Source organism: Cryptomeria japonica, chromosome 10, assembly GCF_030272615.1.
Source record: "Cryptomeria japonica chromosome 10, Sugi_1.0, whole genome shotgun sequence".
Taxonomy (NCBI): domain Eukaryota; kingdom Viridiplantae; phylum Streptophyta; class Pinopsida; order Cupressales; family Cupressaceae; genus Cryptomeria; species Cryptomeria japonica.
The window spans coordinates 416,158,550-416,180,119 of record NC_081414.1 but is presented as its reverse complement, the minus strand read 5'-3'; the positions used below and the strand labels follow the sequence as shown (position 1 = coordinate 416,180,119).

Below are 21,570 nucleotides of genomic sequence, written 5' to 3'. Positions count from 1 at the left end.
ACTAAAGATCAAAACATTTATTAAAAGGCAATTTCTTTCTGTTTTCCTTAAAATTGCACTAAGTGTAAAAGTAGAGTATACATAAAAGCCAAATGAGTTATCTAATTAATCTTACAAGTTTGGGCCTGAGGGTTTGCCGATTTGGGGCCAATCCAACTCAAAATAGGTTTAGATTTGGTTTGCATTGGAGGCCATACAAGGTCTTGTCTCAAGTCCCATCCTAGTGTTGTGGGTCCATTCAAGGTAAACCTAGGCAAATCCACAATGATTTTCATTGTTTTTGTAATGTCCCCTCTTCGATGACAAGCTACAAGGAGTCAAAATCTGGCCTGCAGCATTCCCCAGGCAAGAATTAATAAATTAAATAAGGGAATGAGTAATTATTTAATGTGCACCCCAAAAAGCTATACCTGTGATTATAATTATTTTAATCTTTCATTGAGGGTCATTTAAGGGGGGCCACTTTTAATAACAACGTTATATTACCTAGGTGGGCGTTATAGGGGTACAAGTGTAATGTCCCCCCTTTGAAATAGAATTTAATAATAAATAATAATAATAAAATTAAAATATTAAAAATTAAATTATAATATAAAGAATATAATTAATTAAAATTTAATTAAGTTAATGAATGGTTAAAAGACATGGAAGGAAAAGTTGTGACTCCCTCAACAATAAGATATAAAAGGGAGAAGAGAACCTCATTTGGGAGGGGGATAACTTGGAAATCAGAAGTGCAGATCTGATTTAAATAAGAAGTGCAGGTCTGATTGTGAAAGGTTGTGTCCCTTTCAAAGGGCAGAAATAATGAAGAGTTACACACTTTCAAAGGGTGTTAATGGTGAAAGGGTGTGTCCCTTGCCAAAGGGCATACATGATGAAGAGATATGACCTCTCCCTCACATTGAGAGATATAAAGAAAAAGGGGGGATAGTGCTAACAGGGATAGCCACGTTGGAAGCAAAAACCGTGGAAGGAGTAGAGCATACCCAACATATCCAAGATACACCACCGGCAAGTGAACGGTAAGTGGTTTGCCCTAAACCGTAGGAAATACTTCATGAATAATGCTGTGGAATTCGAATCATACCGCAAGATAAATTAAAGCAGAATAGCCGGTAAATAACAGAGATACATTCTAAATTAATATATCAGAGATGCATTTAGAATCAATGTTGCAGAGATACATTCAGAATTAGCATAATAGAGATGCACTCAGAATTGTAATGACACTTCTAGAGACAGAGATACACTCAGGATTATAATATAATAGTGATATATTAGTGATATTAAATAACAATTACCATAAGATTGTAGAAATACACTCAGAATTAAAACAGAGGAAATAGAGATTGCTTCAGAGGCAATTTATAGAGCTAGGGATCATTGAGGCATTTCAAAGCAAAATTATATTTAAGTCCCTGATAATGTCTACGATGATTGCTCCTTTTAAAGGAGCCATAGAGACCAGAGGGCATAATTGAATGCCAAGATTCCAAGAGGAATCTAGAGAGAGATTCATAGGGAATCTCTTAGAGACAATATATATTATATTGTAGAGGTTAACCATATGCATATGTTAGAGATAGAGAAGTTTGAGCAGGGGTGGGATCTCTACCAAGCTTTGAGAACATTAATGATTTCATTCATTAATAGAGATCCCAAATAGAGACCTTAGGAGGACGACATCCTGGGTTGCTCCTAACTGAGAAATATTACTCAATAGAGGGTTGGGTCAATCCAAGTAAGGTCCAACTGAGTATTGTATCTTTTTTTATAGATACAATAAAACAGTTAACATTATTTGTTAAATATGTAGAATAACGTATAGCATTCTTTCTTGTATAATTGCACAAATAAATATATATGTTTAATTATCTTTCATATTGTTTGTATACTAACGTTTGTTTGCAGGACTTGAACGCCAAATAATCGAATCACCAACTGGGAACATTACAGCTCTATAGCCACGGATCTCTGCCAAGCTTTGAGAACATTAATGATTTCATTCATTAATAGAGATCCCAAATAGAGACCTTAGGAGGACGACATCCTGGGTTGCTCCTAACTGAGAAATATTTCTCAATAGAGGGTTGGGTCAATCCAGGTAAGGTCCAACTGAGTATTGTATCTTTTTTTATAGATACAATAAATCAGTTAACATTATTTGTTAAATATGTAGAATAATGTATAGCATTCTTTCTTGTATAATTGCACAAATAAATATATATGTTTAATTATCTTTCATATTGTTTGTATACTAACGTTTGTTTGCAGGATTTGAAAGCCAAATAATCCAATCCCCAACTGGGAACATTACAACAAGTAATAATTATTAATTAATGCATTATTCACCTAGGTCAATCGTAGAGGATAAGATTGGAAGATTCAAGAAGCTTCAGTTGTCATTATTAAAGGAGGTCGATCCTGCCACATTTGTAACGATTGATGATTATTATGGTTTACTTCAACACTTCCAGAATTCTCTGCAAATATGGGATTGACACAGGATGACACCCTTGTGAAGGTTGTTTGGACATAGCCCCAGTCAGCCATTAGTGATTACAGACTAGCTGGGTCAGCGAATATTATACAGCAGCAGTGTGGGCGGCATTTTCAAGGAGAAGGCTTGAACATCTCAAGAATTTTGCAGGGTCTCTGACTATTGGTTATTGCTGTAGTCTTTTTGAAGGACAGCGCTACACTCTCAGTCAGCTATATTGCCCACTGCGTGGTCCAATCCTCAGTCTGATTGCTGGCAGCATTGATTCACAGTGTTACCAGACCCTGACTTCTGTGATCTGCCTTAAAGGGTATTGCTGTTAACAAAGGAATGTCAGCCTGGGCGAGAATTTGTTAGAGTCGATCTTCCGCTGTAACCTGCACACAACTGTGGCCAAAAATTCCCAAGTATTGTGACTTGGTATGAGTTGAGCAATGTCTATTTGTAATCGAACTTTCAGAATGATTGGGTTTGAACAACAATTTTCATTGAAATAAATACTCTGTGTAGAATTGTGATAAGAAAATATTTCTAGATTGTTTGTTTGTTGACATAATTTTCCTTAGCAATAAATTGCACTTCCAGTTGGCATTTAGCTGGTGTTTTGGCAAAAGTTATTAGTTGGAATATTGCAGTTTTTCAAAACTAATTCGCAAATTTTAACAGTTAAAAAAAACTTCTAATTTGGCCTTTGACTTTGACCATTTTAGTTCAATGGGTTCACCTGTAGACTTATTCATTGGAGTAGGGGGAAACCTAACTAATTTGGGGAGAGGTTGGCCATCAAGTCGACTAACAACCAAGGTCGGCCCCTAAGTAAGGATGCTGACCCTAACTGATGTAGCTGCTTGGTAGTCCGATTGACTAACCCCATTCCCAAAAAATGCCCTCTAACACTAAAGCATTGATTACAAGACATTTTGAAGGAAAAAACAAACTCAATTCCCTTATTGTGAATGCAAAACAAAAATATCATTCATCCTTCCTCTTACTTGCCATTGCACAAATAAAGCTGAATATTGATTGGTTAAGGCTCCAAAGAGGTTGGTTTTCTATTCCTACACATTTTCAAGAACCCATTTGTTGTCAATGAGATCGTAGAGGAATATTTTTTGCAAAAGGGATAGGTTTTTTTCAAGTTATTGGTATTTTTTACTACATTTTTTTATATACAAATGAATCTCTTGTTTTGCTTATTTTATAAATCTATAACAAATGCTTAATTTTTAAAAAATGAATTAAGTTGTGTATATTTTTTATTTTTGTTTTCATTTGTTTTGATTCTTCGAATTGTTGTTGTATTGAACTTTTTGTCATAGGGAATTACAATGGCAACTAGTTCTAGCTTTATGGGTCCATCTCGTTTCAAAACAGACCCAAATTCTCCCCTTTGGAAAGAAAATTTGTTGATATGGTACAAAAGCTTCTAGATTATGGTGGTTATGTTTGGATTCGTAGGGGGTGTGATGTTACGTATTCAAGCTCATAAAATCGGGTGAAAGGCCATTTGAGCCACATCCTTGGAATAGGCATCAAAGGTTTTCTAGGAAAAAATGGTGCACCTATTCTAGAAGCACAAATCCTAGCTTATATTAACGAGAAGATAAAAACAAATCAAGCCAACCACTAATCAAATAATCCTTTGTTAAAGAAAGGATCTTGAAGAATGAAGCCCCCTCCATTGCCTTATAATCTTCAACCTTTAGGGGCCACTCAGTTTTGGCTTTACTTGAAGAACAACCCATGGCCTTTACACATAAGAGATTAGAGGGACCATTGGAAATGACATTTCAGAATGAGCCTTTAGAGATTGCCAATCAACAAATAGTGAAATGTTTCTATGCAAATGGGTCGGCTTTCAATGTTGTTCACTCACCATATTGGCAACAAATGATGAAAGCAATATATGAAGGGCCCAAGTTTTGAGAAAGTGCATAGCCCCTTATTGGAAAAATGGTGAAGTTCATAGAGGATTCATTCAATCCCATAAGGGATTTGTGGGCTAAAACATGGGTGCCCATAATTTTCGATGGGTGGAAGGATGCAAGAAATCAATCATTTGTCAATGTTATTGCAGTGTTCCCTCAAGGGGTGATGTTTTTGAGAGAAATGGTTTGGGAAGGGGAGGTGAAAGATGGTGCATTTATTTCTTACATTTTCATGATAGCTATCAAGGAAGTGGGGCCTTGAAAGATTGCTCAAGTCACAACAAACAACACCAAAAATTGTTGAGTAGTTGGTTTATTAGTTGAAGAGAATTATTCACACACATTTAAGACACCTTGTGCTATCCACTCTCTTGACCTTATGCTACAAAAAATCCACACCAAAATTGTCTGGATCAAATAGGTGTATGCCAAGGTCCGAAGAGATCCAAATTCTCATCACCAAATGCCCTATGCCATAGGACATAGTTAGAATATCCTTGGAATTGAAGTTGTTGAAGGTAAGTGAAGCAATAAGATTTATTTTAATAAATATGTTTCAATTTAGTTAAATTTATAATTTTATTTTAATTTGATTTTCATATAGTTTGTTGAGCCTTTTTTGCCTCTAACACATGTACCTTGAGATGATTTGTGAAGATTCAAGAGGTACTCTCTAGCATGGTCATCAACCCAAATTGGTCCTTATGGAGGCAATCTAGCACTACAAGGGCAGAAACTATTATGCGGATGATCCTAGATGATAATTGGTGGGATTGTGTTGAATATCTCCTCAGTATCACCGAGCTCATATTGAGTATGATCCATTATACTAACATGGATGGGCCTTGTTTGGGAGAGATATAATAGCATTGACTCACTAATTGAGAATATGAAAGCCATCATGATGCAAAAGAGCAAGATCTTAAAGAAACTATTTTCAAACAACTACACAAGACTATTGAAGAGAAATGGAACAAAATGACCACCTTGCTATGTCTTCTTGTCTTTGCATTGATTCCAAATACTATAATGCTGAGGTTCTTTTTGTATTGGCAACAATTGCCCCATATAGAGATGTGAATGTCACCTAAGTGTACAAGGCAACACTTCGTAGAATCTTAATTGATCTTGACATGCAGGGTGCAATTAGTATTGAGTTCATGGATTTTGTATGCTCGAACTACTTTAATATTCATGAACTTTGTGAAAAGTATAAGGTAGATGCTCATAGTTTGTGGTGTTTCCACGGCCAATCATTCCAACACATACAAACTCTTGCGATAAAATTAAGTTTTACAAAAAAATGTCTTATCTCTTAAGATTCATTTTTTATTTTATAATTCAAATTTTATAACTCGTAAGTCTCTATTTTTGTATCAATAGGTTGCTATTTCATCCACATATAAGAGGAATTGGAGCACATACTCTCTAATACACTTAGTAAAGTGCAAATGAATACACTCAAAAAGGTAGAAAACTTAGTGTATATGCGTTCAAATTTGCATATTCCTTCACACAAGCAGAGTGGCAACAAGGAAGTGGGATCAAGATAGAGCATATTGACTTGTATATTTCCACCTCCCACCTTGCAGCCTTTGATGTTGAAGACGAGCTAGCTAGTGAGCACACGAGTGCCAATGCTAGTGGCACTGTTTGTGGTTCTTCTAATATACCAGCACCTACATCATCTAATATAGATGGTGGTGCTGACATTTTGAAAGACCCATATGATCATAGATCAGTGATGGTTGATTATTGACACTTGATATTATTATTTTTTAATATTAATATATATCATGATATTTGAGTTTGACTAATTGACATTGTAATATTTTTTTTTTTTTTGATAGGTAATGGGCCAATGCCGATGAGGTGTACATACCTTACCCCTTTTGGGATTTGAACTTCTGACCTCTCTTTTAAGAACACAAGTTCTCTACCACTAGGCCAACTTAGGTTGTACAACATTGTAATATTTTTTGTTTTTATGGTGGTTTTGTTTATTATACGATATATGATGCTATGTGGTATTCTGAACTTAATTACTGCTGCAAATATATATACACTTTTTTATTTTTATATTTTCTTTGTATGGATGAACCTAAAACAAACCCAACCCCCAAAATGTTTTTGATTGAATTTGTGAACCTAAACCCAAATCCATAGTAGGACATGTAACCTGGAAATTAATCTTTATGCATGTAAACTTAAAAAAAAAAATGACCCTAAAGGAACTTTTTAAAACAAGATGCACAATATTTATTAACCCTAAAACAGTATTTAGAATTTTGTAAGCTTGAGGACAACATTCATAAATTCAAATTTTGAAATAAAAAATAAAACATTTAAGAACCTTGAAGTTTGGAAAAAAACAAAAGAAACAACTACATGATTCACTCATTGACATATACATTATTTGAAAGAATATTGCAACCCCAAACACATTATATTTGAGTTTTAAATTCCTACCTTGATGGATGACAATTCACAAGCTCATGCTAAATATAAATGGCAAATCATTGATTGTGATCTCAATTGAGGGTGAGCTATCATATTTATAGTTTTCTAGGGAATGTTGAATGCTGGAGAGGCCTACTTCCATATTAGGTAAGGCAAGTAGATAATTTATTTTTTTTAAATGTGTTTTTTGAAAAATAAAATATTTTTGAATGATTCTTTGGAAGGGGGACTCTTGGCTGTCCACGGGACAGCTGACAGCCACTTGGTCTCCCCTTGTAGGATGAAATATCCAATGACATTCCTTGCTTTGTAAGGGGATCCCACCCTATCGGTGGTGATGGAGTGGTGGCAGGGGGTGTGTGATTCTCAATGTTGCATCCTGGGGACATCACTATCTCTGAAATGGGGGTTTCTTGGGCGGGAAGGGCAGAGGTGGGAATGGCTCCTTGTGGAACACTCATTTTTCTGTTTAGGTTATAGAAACTTCTCCAAAGTGCTGCAAACCATAAGATTGAAGATTTTATCAATAACACATCTAATTTGGCCACACAATTTTCATTTTACTGTTTGCTGATAGCAATATTTAAGGATAAGAAAGCTAGATTACATCTTCAGCACACATTTTCAAATTATAAATTTATCGATCTTTTCAACAGATTGTGGTTAGAATCTTCACTAATTAAGGGAACTGGAGTTGACCTTTTGGAAAACTCAGAATACATAGAATGGAATTTGTGAGTTATTGTATGTAAAATTCTAGATGAATCATTTTCTCAACAATCTCCTATCAGACATCTCAATGTTCAGATCATTGCATTGAAGATTCTTCATTTTATCGAAAAACATTGATATAAGTTAAATTGACATTTTTCACATCCTTTGTAATTTTTCAATTCTAAGACTGTTCAATTTAAACTGGATTCCTTGTAAATTTACAGATAGACTTTAGCCTTCAGGAATTTATTATGATTGCCAGAATAATTAAGTTACTTGGGGTTATGGTATGAGTCTTGCTAGTGTCTAGTTTTTTCTTGTATGCATTTGACCATCTCATTTATGTTTTCTAACATTGCCAGGAGCACCAGGATTATTTGATTAAGCTGACATATTTTCATTTGTTGCTCAAATTTTCAGTATCGTGCTATGTACAATAGATCTATCCAGGATCCAGCTGGTTTTTGGGCTGATATTGCATCTCAATTTCACTGGAATGCTAAATGGGACTCAAAAATTTGCTCTCAGAATTTTGATGTGCGCAATGGACAAATAAAAGTTGAGGTAAGTTCAAAAAGAATTTTAATATAATCTAAGTCGATTTTTACAAGAAAACTGCTAGCTACCTCTAGAGCATTTTAATCAAATCTACTCTTATGTGCATTTACCTTAACTACTCTTGATTTTGACCAATTTATTATTCTAAAGTGCTATAATTGGTGTTTGAGGTATTATGAGACATGCTCTGATACTATGTAATTTTCTTGTCAGTGGTTCAAAGGTGGAGTTACAAACATATGCTATAATGCATTAGACAGAAATATTAAGGCCGGAAAAGGAAATGACATTGCAATTTATTGGGAGGGAAATGACCCTGGTTGTGATGAATGTTTAACCTATAATGAACTGCATATGAAGGTTTGCCAGGTATCAGTTGCTTATCATCTAGTGTTGTACAAAATACTAATTTAATTTGATCTGTGAACTTCAACTCGACGAGAATACATCTATATGTTGCCATGCAGTTTTATTTGAGAAGAACCATATGCTACTGGTAGTAGATTGTCATTTCAAAGGATTTGGGACCTATATGACTGGCTGTGGCATGTTAATGTCCCATGACTTCACTTATTTGTCTTAGACCCATAGAAATAAAAAATTTCTGCACAGATGGGAGTAATGTAATCATATTAAGGAAAACAAATGGAGTACCTTAACTCTTGTAGAGAAACTAGTGTTTGGTGTGCAAATAGGGATATTATTTTGCTTCAACTCTGGGCACCAGTAGTAAAAACATTACGTGCAGAATAACTGTCCATAATTAGTAATGTTTGGTAACTTAGTATTGAGAAACATGACTATTTCCAAAAAAATTAAATAATTCAAAATAATTAAAAATCCAAGCAAAGGCTACCTCAATACAATCTCTCTTTTCATACTCATAAATATCTGAACAATTTTTAAACTTTTTGATGATGTGGACAGTAGTCAAAATGTTCTCATTGTAGAACCTGAGATTCATTAAGAAGTATACCTATTTGAGAAGAAAAACTATAAACTAATTTATCACCCATGTAGTCTGTACTGACTGGGAAATGCACTTTCATTTATAGAGTTCCAATTACAAGAGCGAAGGAAGTAATTAGATGGAGTAGAACCATTGCATGAAGTGTGGAAAGTAGCTCAGAAGTAAATAGAAATTAACTAAAATAGGATAATAGTGTACACTGGAAAACAATGCAGATAAGTGGCATATTAAAAATGAAAGAAAATGCAAGACATCTATTGAGCACACATGAGATATACATAATGATTTTATGAGACAATAAAAGAGAACGATATGGCAGTGGGAGAAATTTGACATAACGAACATATACCTCATTGTAGAACTGCCTGAGGATTATGTAATATACTACTCTTGTGGCAAAATTCTGTTAAATATTTACTTAATTTTCACACACACAAAGTGCAAAGGCAACTAAATTTGACAAGGGACTTACAATTTTTGACCTAGTTTTCAGTCCAGTTGATCTACCCATGCTGTTGTATCCTCATTGGAGAGCAGTGGCAAACCTGTGGAGGCAGTAATATACCATCTGAGATTCCCATTCTCATTCCAAAATACAATCCCATACTGATTCTACCAAATGCACAATAATACAAGGTTTGGCATTTACTTTGTATGACTACACAAGTGTCATTCTTTTCAATATTTCATCAAAATATTACCTTTATATTTTTATCATAAGTGCAACAAGATTCTTTCCCTTATAAGCAATGATAAAGAGAGATAAAACAAGATATCCTATAAATAAATATTTATTCTTTGATTTTCCCAAAATGTATATCATTTGTCCCAAGTAAAATTATTACATTCTTATCAGATGACCGCATACCCTATGCTACATTACCAAGTTGTACAAGAAGGAACACCCAATATAGAATCTCTATTGCTAAATAGGTCATCTACTCAAATTATTTATTATCAAGTTGTCATTTCATTACATGCTGTAACATGCCTATCCTTACCATGTTCATACAATCTTATTTTAGTTTCCAGAGAATTATAAATCATCATTCAATTAATGTACTATGTTAGAAAAACCTATAACATTAATAATAGACTATTTATTTTCTTCTATACGTAATAAGTCAACATTGGAATATCCTATCATGTTTTATGACACATTTTTCCTAACTTGTTGGTCTTAGCATTTATTCATCCAAAGATTTCAAACAACCATAGCACGAGGTACTCTACTCAAGGCTTGGATAATATTCATAAAGATTAATTGGAAAACCATTACTATTAATTTTTCAAATTACCATTCTACTCAAGTTTTGAAGTTGATGAACAACTCAACTATCATGCTTACACTAAGGACATTGAGGTTCATCATCACTTCATTCTGCAATTGGTTGACATTGGTGATATTTGTCTCTACTACTGTGTATCTCAGAAGCTATACGTTGATATAATGAATTCTTGGTGCTATTGTCTTGGTCAAATACTTGGATAAAATTCAAATTGTCGTGGGTTTGGTCCTTGAGGAAATATTTGATATGATATAATGTTGGACCATACTTTGTACAGATGGAGAAACTTATTACTTGTGTTGATGTAATATCACCATATTACTTATGTCTAAAAAGATATGTACAATGTAAATTACAACTGCCACTGTTTCCTCATTCAATAACAAATACAAGCAACACACATTTAAATGTGTGCAATCATTCTTCCAATACCTTTGCTCCTCGAGTTTATGCTTTGCAGTTTTTATTTTTGTAATATCATGGGAGTTGGAATATTTTTCAACACATCTGTCAACTCATTGCTGCCAGATTGATTGCGATGATTCTTTATGGGTTGTTGAGCTATCTGTTGTATTTTCTTGATAGTTATTCTTATCTGATGTACCTTGGGTACTTGATGGCCTGTGTCAGCTACTTTGTTCATCAGAAATTTTAGTTGTTAATTTCCATTCTAATTATATGTTTGCAAGCAAGTTTATCCAGTTGCATATGGCTTTTAGCCAGTCTTATGGCAGCTGCTGATGTTGCATCTGTTCGCCCTTGTAATTGTTTCTAGATTTAATGTTAGATACTAGTGCAAATTATGAATATGCTGGTGCCATCCCTAGGATTTTGAGAATAATCATATTGGTGATGCCAACCTCCTGCTATTTAAGCTGCCCTGCCCTTTAGACTAGTTGCACTGAATACAATCTATTAAATTATGTCGAATCCACACACTCTTCAGAACAGGCTAGGTCAAAATTTTGAGCAAGAATCACCATTGAAGCTCAATAAAATGTGCTACTAGATAATGACAATTATTTGATTTTACAAAGAATATGCTGTTTTCCCCAAATTCATTCCATACTAGAACAGCCTGCTCTGCCAACTGTCATGAACACCTAAGGGCCAACCAGTTATTTTTTGGCAAGACACTTATGCCTCGAGACTATCACAAACTATGTTAACAGCTGACTAAGACAGGTTTCTATAATATTGAATAATACCTAAGCTGAATAAGAGCCCTTCACCAAAGTGAGTCCTCATACAAAGGAATGACTTGAGAATTTGGATAACAAATTCTATGTTGTCAAGTTGTATATACTGATATACCAATCACAACATCAATCCCATTAGTATTTTATCGACATTCATTATTGTTGTGAGGGATTTCTTATTACAGTGGATTACCAGCTTGGTAAATGATGAACTTTACAGTTGATTGGCAGCCTAAAAGGTATATGATTCCTAGATAAAACAATATTTCTTTTTTTTCCCTTGTCCTGCAAAAATCTACTGCAAACTGCTAAACAAAGGTTTTGTATCTGATTTATTCTTCTATTCTTTTGTATAGCTTTCCAACTACTTGAAAGATGTCGGTGTCAAGAAAGGAGATGCAGTGGCAATTTATTTGCCCATGTTAACAGAACTGCCAATAGCAATGCTGGCCTGTGCTCGCATTGGTGCCATTCATTCGGTATGTATGATTGGATAACTCTTGCCATGAGAATAATAACTGCTTGTGTTCTACTTATTTTGATATAACCTTACTAATTGATGATTTCATTTGTATTTACCATGATTTCTAGGTTGTATTTTCTGGATATTCAGCTGATTCCCTTGCTCAACGAATTGTAGACTGCAAACCTAAAGCAGTCCTAACCTGCAATTCTGTTAAACGGGGTGCAAAAATAATCGATCTGAAAAAAACAGTTGATGATGCTCTGGAAGAAGCATCCAAAAATGGAGTTTATGTAGGTATGGTTCTTCAGTTCTTCATTTTTTAACCATTATTATTTCTTTCCACTAAACTCCATGATTTAGAAGTTCATCCTTGCAAGCAGATGAACAATAAAATCAACAAAATAAATAGACCAATTTTTTTAAGCTTCTGAGGACTTAATCAACTACATAGCACATTATCTCATATGTCATTCATACTGACAATATGGACATCGACAAATTACTTTTAAAATACTGGAATTAAAAACCAAGCTAAAGAACTGAGAAGCAGATATCTTTGAAAGGTAAGGAGCATAGGGAGTTACTACAGCTCAATTTGAGAACATTGAGTCAGTAGGAAGCATTGGGCACTTTGAGATTGCTGGAATTTGGAAACATTCTTGAAAAGGATAACATTGAAAACAAAAAGTTGCAAATAAACAAGCTTTGTATAAAATAGAAACAGCTTGACATGTCAATAAAATTGAAAAGAAATATTGATAGAGCCCTACATAAGGTTCTCAGGAGGAAGCATAGACTTTCTGAGATCCTTGGAAACATTCTAGAAAAAGATAACTTAGAAATTGAATAGCTGCATATAAACAAGCTTTGTATTAATAGAGACAGCATGGCATGTCGAGGAAATGGAAAAGCAGTATTGATAGAGCCCTGCATAGGATGGTCAAAAGCTTGAGATGGAGAGAAATAACTTTGTGAATGAAATAACAGGATTCAGCAGACAAACATGGTTTTACACATTAGATTGCAGGCATGAATAGAGTAGAGTGGTAGTAGCAATGGCATTAGTAATACATATTTGATAAGAATTACTATGGTACTTATGCTAACATGTGGTTTTATCTTCAGGACCTTGGTTAACTAATGCCCAAGGAGCATCTACTACATTTTTGGAAATCAACACTTGAATTGGAGGGTGGGTGGGAATTGAAGTTGAAGATTATTTCCAAATCTTAGTTTGAGAGTTACAAACAATCTTGTTCCTAGGTGAAAATTTGAAAACTACTTCAAAGTCGAGACAAAGAAGTTTAGTGCTCTTTTCCTCATCTATTATGGTTGTTGATATTAAAGAGGGAATACTACTGAATATTGCAGATTTTGTTTGGAAAAAGCCATTAAGAAGACATTAGAGAAGCTTAAAGAGGTTTAATATTGACAATCATAGACAAAAGCCATTGATGCTTGGTTTGTGACTACCCTAGATTCTTTAATAAATTGGGTGATATAGGGTTGGGCCATTTTGGTGGGAATTGAAGTTGATGAATTTTTCCAAATCTTAATTTGAGAGTATCAAACAATTTTATTCATTGGTGAGAATTGTTGGTTGAAAATTTTGTACACCTGGGGAGGCTTGCAAAATTGTGATTTTAGCCATAGCGTGTGAGTTAAAACTCTCCTAATTTGAAGGGAAGGCTCCCCCTTTCCTACTATTATAACTTAACTATGATGCTAATCTAACTTGGGTGGGACAACATCCTTGTCTCTTTTTTTAGAAAAGATGATTTTATTTTCTCCTTTCAGAAAAGAAACTAAAATTAAGAACAAATACAACAACTTAAGAAACTTAAACAAATATATAGATGTTTATACAAAAAGAAGTGAATTTTCCGTGAAAGCTCAAATTCTTTCGTCACTTCCCTAGGACGGGAATGTAGAAACAAAAGCTCAAAGTCTTTTTACTTTCCTACTATCTGTTGACGTGTATTTTGTACACAATCATACACAGAATAAAATACCTAAAGGCATCTTATCCTCTCTTGAGAAAATAGTCTCTAACTGCTGAAGATTCGCGTAAAGGATCAGTTAGGTAGACTCCAAGGTTCTTTTAGTGGGGTCTCCACGTGTGGACAAGCTCCAGTGGTATGATGTGATTTGCTGGAATCACAAGGGGACTTACATTGAACTTCCGATCTGCTTTGCTGGACACAGGCTCTTACTAACTTAAATTAAAAAAAATGGAAAAAGGATAAGGGCGAAGAGAGGATCTAATCCTAATACTAAGAATGTAGGAGCAATGATTGATCTTTGACAAAACTCTAACTAGATCCTGTTTTGACATCAATGGAACATCTACACAAGACTAGTGCGATCTTCTAAGGGAGCTTTATGATGTTCAAATCATCACCGCAGGCATGGATACCATCCAAGTTGATGCATATCAATGAAGAGGCGACAAATTGAAATTGAGCTTTAAGCTGAACGATTCCAGTCGACTACACAAGGCAAGTCTGCAATCAACAAACTGCTAGTAGTATGGATGTACGAATTCCACCATCAATCAATCACATTTCCTCCATTCATCTAATCATCTACCATCTAAGATTGAAGACTTCAACAAGAAACCATGCAAATTGCAAGAAAAACGACATATTTCACCATTACTTCAATGAAAATGGAGTTTGTTTACAATCAATGGCAACAATTTCTTGCCTTGTCCTCCTATTCTACTCTAATTGCTATTCTATCAACTATATTCTAACTCTTCCAACTATTTACAACTCTCTCTAATCATAAAAAATTCCACCTTTTACAAAATGAAATGCCTGGGCTTATATAGTGCCCACAATACAATTTGATGGCTTAGATCAATTCAAGATCAATGGCCAAGATTTTACAATGAAAACCCTAATTAGGGTTTGTTACAACCATTACATAACATTTAATGCTTGACCAATGATAAAATTGTATTGCTTGGACACATGTCCCTTTTAGAAAAATCGACCAATGGATAGCCGGGGTAGGTACATCGGAGTTTGTGCCACCTTCCATGAGTTAAGTACATTGAATCTGGACATGCTGAGATGGACTTCACTGATTGGAGAAATGATGACTAGGACGCCACCTCATCTGACACTTGAAGCTTGCTAGATATTCAATTTGATGTCGTTGAGAGGCTATCTTTAATTAACTCTTGTTCTAACTCCTTTTGTCCTTGATGTGCAGGATGATGTACCTCGCCTTGGAACGCTGGATTGGAAGAGGTCGCCCTTGATGATGTTAGTCCAAAGAAGGTCGTCCATGTCCTGGCTTGATCGTCCTGGCGAAGACCGTCCTTGATCCGGCTTGATTTTCCTTGAAGAGACCTCCATTTGATGCCTACACAACATTTCAAAATTAGTACCATGATTTTGCAATGAATAGAGAGCAAATTTTTAGGAAACTTAATGATAAGTCCTTTATTAATCATTTCCTAAAAACGACTCTTGAGCTAGAAATTCAAAATTTCAAAATTTCAAAATCTAAGCTATGACGATTAACAATCAAAATCAAAACAATAAATCCATATCGCCATACCTCACTAGAGAGCTAACTCTAGAATGCAAAATGAGGAATTTGCCTAGGCAAAAATCAAAATTCGATAGTCTTGATGTGATCTTCAAAAGAACGTTCCTCTTATCAACTTCGCCACCCTTCAAGTCTTGGACGTGATCTCCTCTTCAAGTTAGCAATTTCGCCATCTTTGATATGTTCTTGACGTGATCTCCAATGCCTTGGACAAGTTCGCACTTCCTTGGATAGTACTAACGCCTTCCTTTGGATATAAATTCGCACCTCCTTGAACACAACTTCGCACTTCTCCCTTTGTCTTCCTTAAATCGCACTTGAGATGATAAAAATGATAATGTGAAAATAATGATCTTCACCACCCTCTTTTATAAGCGCTTACCACCAATTTGCTTAGGCCGACTTTGGTAAAAAAATAAGGCAATTTAAATGATTTTTAAAACAAATAACAAAGGCCGACCTCTAAAATACCAAGCGCTCCCTTTTGATTTTTATTAAATTAATAATTAATTATTAAATGCCTTTATTTTTAATTAATAAATTTCGATTTTTTTACAAAGGCAAAAAATAATTAATAAATACATACCATGCGCTATTTAAATGCTTTTAATTAAATATCGATTTTTTTCTAGCATTTAAATAAATTTAAAAAATGTTTGTTTAGCGCCCAAAAATGAAAAAGTGGGAAGATACGTACCTCATCGCCCTGGTCCCTGACTGAGGGACAGGAGCGATTTTGCTCTTGTGGGCCTCATTTCACTTCATCACCTTTGAAAATTATATTCAACGGATTCGCAATGCCTCCTTTCATTCATTCATGCCTTGAGATCGGTTGAAATTTGGCGAGAAAATCATCTACAACAAAAATCGCTCTGGTCCCTTCCTGAGGGACAGGAGCGAACTTAAGCATTTTGGTCCTTTGTTGACGTTTGATAATCTTCAATTTGTCTTCAACGGGTTCGATTGACCTCCTTTCTTGCCTTCGAACATAAAATTTGCTTGATCTTTGCCCAGATCGTACCTTATGAAGAACTTCGCTCTGGTCCTTCAGTGAGGGACAGGAGCGAATTTGACCCTCTAGGCAAAACTTCATCATTTCATTGTTTTTGATCAAGTCTGGATGTTCTATCATGCTCATTTCGTCCTTCACCATGCCTTTGATGTCTCGATTCGTCCGAACAAGGTCAGGAATGGCTCAACTAATCATTTTCGCTCTGGTCCCTTGGTGAGGGACACGAGCGATTCGCCTTGGTCCCTTGGAGAGGGACAGGAGCGCTTTTCGCTCTGGACCCTTGGAGAAGGACACGAGCGAAATTTGACTTTTCGCACTCTCGATCAGGACAATTTTAATGGAATATAACATTTAAGTATAAGTGACATTTCCTTCTATGTTTCTTCTTTCTTATACTTTAAGTTATATTCCATATATACTTTCAGGATGTTTGAGAGTGGTTTCAGACCTCCAGGAGTTATATTGCAAAATCTAGTTTTTGGAGGTTTTTCAGTTTCCAGACTTAGTCAAATTTCAGGATCAGGACATTCCAGACTTAGCCAAATTTCAGGATCAGGACCTCACTCAAGCCGGACTTGCCACCCTATTGATCTCCCCGACAGCACTTCAAGTTATATTCATTTGATAAAATGTACCTCTTTGGACCTTCTCACATCGTCAAGACGTTAAAATCTTGCAAGGACAAAGCAAAATTGGATTTGTAGCTCCGGTCCTTCACTGAGGGACAGGAGCGATTTAGGCAATTAGCATTGTTATGGACGTCCCAAAAATCTTCAATTTATATTCAACGCATTTATCTCATGTTTTTCCTTGTTTTTGAACGTAAACTTGCCTTGACCTTTGTCTGGATTTTGCATAATGAAGGAAATCGCTCTGGTCCCTGGGAGAGGGACGAGAGCTACAAGGTACCTCGCCCCGGTCCCTTGGAGAGGGACAGGAGCGATTTGGTCAATATAGGTCATTCTCCTTCGTTTTTTGCATCTCAAATTATATTCATTTGGCAAAGTATCTTCCCTTGGACGTCCTCAAATCATTAAGCTTTCAAAATCTTGCAAGGACAAGACGAAATTTGAATTGTAGCTCCGGTCCTTCACTGAGGGACAGGAGCGATTTTCCTCCTGGAGGCATTTCTGTGCTCATGAAAATCTTCAATTTGTATTCAATGGAAAGATCTCGTCGTTCTCCATCACTTCAAACGTAAAATTTGTCTGGACTCTGCAAGGATGATGAGATATTTGAAATTGAGCTCCTGTCCTTCACTGAGGGACAGGAGCGATTTTGCTCCTACAGGCCAAAATATCATGATTTTACACATTTTATCACTTCACAAGGCGAAAACAAATCATTTGAAATGCCTAGGATCAAAATTCAAAAAAGTCAAAATTTGGTCAAAATATTCAATCAGACAAAAATTCATATTGACGGTCAACACTTAGACAAGTTTAAGCTCTGCATGAACATTCCAATTGAAAATTAGACCATTCTGGCGAATTCATTGCATTCAAAATTTGCATTCTAGAAAAAGAAATTCAAAAAGCTCCCAAAATCGACTGGATTTTGGTCCGAAAAGACGGTAATTAGAACCCTAAGGCTTGACCCTAAATCCAGACAACTAACAAACTAACAAAACCCTAGAAAAAGAAAAGCAAAAACGAACAAAACGAGCAAAAAAAACATGGGTCCCCATTTGCAATGGGGCGATGTGTGAAAACGTCACAACACTATCCTATCTACCTTTCAAAATGATTAGAATAAGAACAGTATATAACATATGACAGCACAAAGTCTACTGATATGGTACACTTCTAAACTACTACAAATGGGAGCAACTACAAGCACAAAGTCTTACAGTTCCTCTCTATTATGAAAACTTAGCTATAATAATTTAATCCTTAATACTTGTAGCACAAAGTTTACAAGAAATTAGATTAAAGCTCCTTTCAACAATCTCGTTAGAACCTCAAGCAAATGTAGAAAAATATACCACTATGACACAAGAACACAATGGATATAAGAGCAAGGCTTCAACACAAAGTTGGAAACTCAAATGCTTTCTTGATATTACTTGAGAAACCAATTTACATGTATGAAGCACAAAGTCTTTATGACTATAAATTTTTTTCGAGTTTTCTTGCTTGCTAAAAGGATAAAAAAAATACATAGAGCACCCTTCTATATATATAGGTGAGGGGCTAAGAGAAAAACGTGGGAGAAGTCTAACTAACTAAGACTTTTTCCACAACCAACCATAAATAACTATGACTTATTCAAATTACAGTCCTATTGTTAACCAACTTGTAATTTGTTTACATGTAATTACAATTTACAAGATTACAAGTGATAAGACTACTTGTAATTACAAGTTTTGCCACTACATGTAATTTGTCAAGAAGGAAATATATAAAAGAAAAACGGAATTCAAGTGTCAGGAGACACTTCTTGTCCTTCTCTATTCCTGGCCATGAAAGCTTGAAACTTGTCAATTGATTCCTGCAATTCATCAGGATTTGGTCCTGATGTATTCCTTGCAACAACAGTTTTGATGATGACATCAGAATATCTTACTATTGTTGCTATATGTTCCTCAAAACTAGTTTGCATATTTTCAAGGAAAACTTGGCAATTGACAAGTCTATGAATGGAAGTCACTGTAAACTGTTCTGACTCGAGTTCCTGACGAAGCCTCGACACCAACTCAGAAAGTATCAGATCTTCAGGAAGCAACTCTTCATCTTGACTTAAGATCTTACAAGACATCTTCTCAAAATTAGAGACAATATCTTGCTCCACCTCAATACTCATTCTAGAGTAGCCTCAATATCTTTGATTAAGTCCTTGAGAACTAATGACTTATTGACCATAAGTTCCTCAAATTCAATATACCTCTTTTTGTTTGGTATCACAATGTTGTCACACAGGATTTTCAATTTAACTTGATCCATCTCATGCCAGATTTTCAAATCTTTTTCTATTGATTCCAAACTTTGCTTAAAAGCTTCTAAAGTTTGATTTAATTCCATATTTGCTACTCTTACATTGCTCAACACATGCAATGCTTTCTTCACCACTTGAGTACTTTGATCAGCCAATTGACCTACCCAAGAATCAACAACTTTGGCCTTTTGAGAATCTTTTTCAACTCGTTTGATGGACTCTTTGGAAGTAGAGGAAGTTGAGGGAGCAACCTTTTCCGAAGAATTTGTGATCTTTTGGATCATTGAGATGAGTTGTGCAGTTTCCACCATGAGCTCATCTTTTTTCACTAGGAGTTCATTGTAACCCTGAACCAGTGAAGCCACACAATCGTGAGCATCATGCATCATTCTAGCATGTGTCTGCTTTCCTAATTCTACCAAGGAAGCGATTCTTGAATATTCAACACCTATGTAAAGAGAATGTTTCAAAATCATTTCAAACATCATCATTCAAAAAAATCTCCAATTCCGATCTGCACTTCAAGACACAGCGAATTTCATCTAAGACAACGATTTTACAATTGTTTTGATCATTGCTTCTGATCGAAATGCTCTTAAAGATGGCGATTTTGATCAAAGAGGAAGGTTTTAGAATCAAGCTGAAGGTAGTTTTTGTCCATGTTGGAAAGAAATCGGAGCAAAATTCGATGAAAATTCACATAACATCAGACCTGGAAATAACTTAAAAATCAGAGAAGCAGGCTTAATTCGCAAATCAGACCTAAAATCTTATTTTTTAATTTGAGAATTACTAAGTGTTAATGATTATCTTTTGATTTAAAACATATTTGTTTTTTTCAGGTTTGATGTGAGGAAGAATATCCTACAACTACAAGTCATACAAAGAAGATCACTCACATGAAGAAGTTCAAGTTACACATCCAAGGCATGAAAGAAGGATATCACAACCTTAACAAAGATTGTGCTCAAGTTCAAGGAAGCGGATGATAGGCATCTATAAAAGGATAGGAAAGCATTCACACATCAAAAAGGAATACAAGAAGGTCATCAAAGAAGGTTAAGGAAGGCAATACTACAAGATTCAAAGATTGAGATTAGGAATACATCACAAGGAGGAAAATTTCCAAGTTAGAGTAAAGAAGAGAGAATGTGATCAAGAAAGTTTTAAATGAGCAAGCTGAGAGAGCATCCTAGTCACCATTCTATCAATCAGAAGGTTCCACATCAACATGTCTAGATGCAATGCACCTAACTCATCTTATGGAGGCACAAACTTCGAGATACCTACTCCTATTTTCTATTGGTTCACATTCAGTATTGAACCTGAATGTAATTTTCTCATTGGGCAGAGGGAATTGTTTTAACAAACCCTAATTAGGGTTTTCATCTTGTAATCTCAACCATTGATCTCAAATCAATCTGAGCCTTTGAATTGTAATGAGCTCTCTATATAAGGCTCAGACTTCTCATTTGTAAAGGTTAATAGCAGAAACATAGTGAATAGGAAATTAATAGTTAGTAGCTCAAGGATAGTTTAGTAGAAGTTAGAAGTTAGAATAGAGTAGGAGAAGAGGAAATTGTTGCTAAGGCTTGTAAATGAATATACTCTTTTCATTGAAGATATGGTGAAATGTGTTATTTCTATGAGCTACATGGTTTTTACTTCTCATTTGCTTTCATGTTGATTAGTTGAATGATAGAGCGTTGTGCATGATTCATGGCGAAACCCGTAATCCAAACCACTAGCAGTTTGTTGATTGCAAATTCGCCTTGTGTGGTCAACTGGAATACTTGAATGAGCTTAAGTTCAATTGTTATTCAATCATTGATATGCATTCAATTAATGGTGTCTATGCTTGATAATGATTTGAAAATCATCTAATTTCCTTAGAAGATCCCATTAGCCTTTGTGGAGTTGTTCTTGCATGTCTAAGCAAAGACTAATTGAGTTTCACTAAAGTCATCCTCCATTCT

The 21,570-nt window shown here is 35.1% G+C and overlaps 1 protein-coding gene across 10 annotated transcripts in view; it reads left to right on the top strand.

The window, feature by feature from the left end:
• The window catches only part of LOC131034092 (acetyl-coenzyme A synthetase, chloroplastic/glyoxysomal), a 301,799-nt gene that overhangs the window by 47,507 nt on the left and 232,722 nt on the right, over positions 1 to 21,570 (top strand). For 7 of the 10 annotated variants that reach the window (XM_057965460.2, XM_057965458.2, XM_057965456.2 and 4 more), the window contains exons 3-6: positions 8,026 to 8,169; positions 8,377 to 8,532; positions 11,978 to 12,100; positions 12,213 to 12,381. In XM_057965460.2, the coding sequence (XP_057821443.1) occupies positions 8,026 to 8,169; positions 8,377 to 8,532; positions 11,978 to 12,100; positions 12,213 to 12,381 (592 nt within the window). Of the gene's footprint in view, positions 1 to 1,914; positions 2,108 to 2,359; positions 2,924 to 8,025; positions 8,170 to 8,376; positions 8,533 to 11,977; positions 12,101 to 12,212; positions 12,382 to 21,570 lie in introns of all 10 variants that reach the window. The other 3 variants (XM_057965462.2, XM_057965461.2, XM_057965464.2) reach the window with 3 other exon arrangements.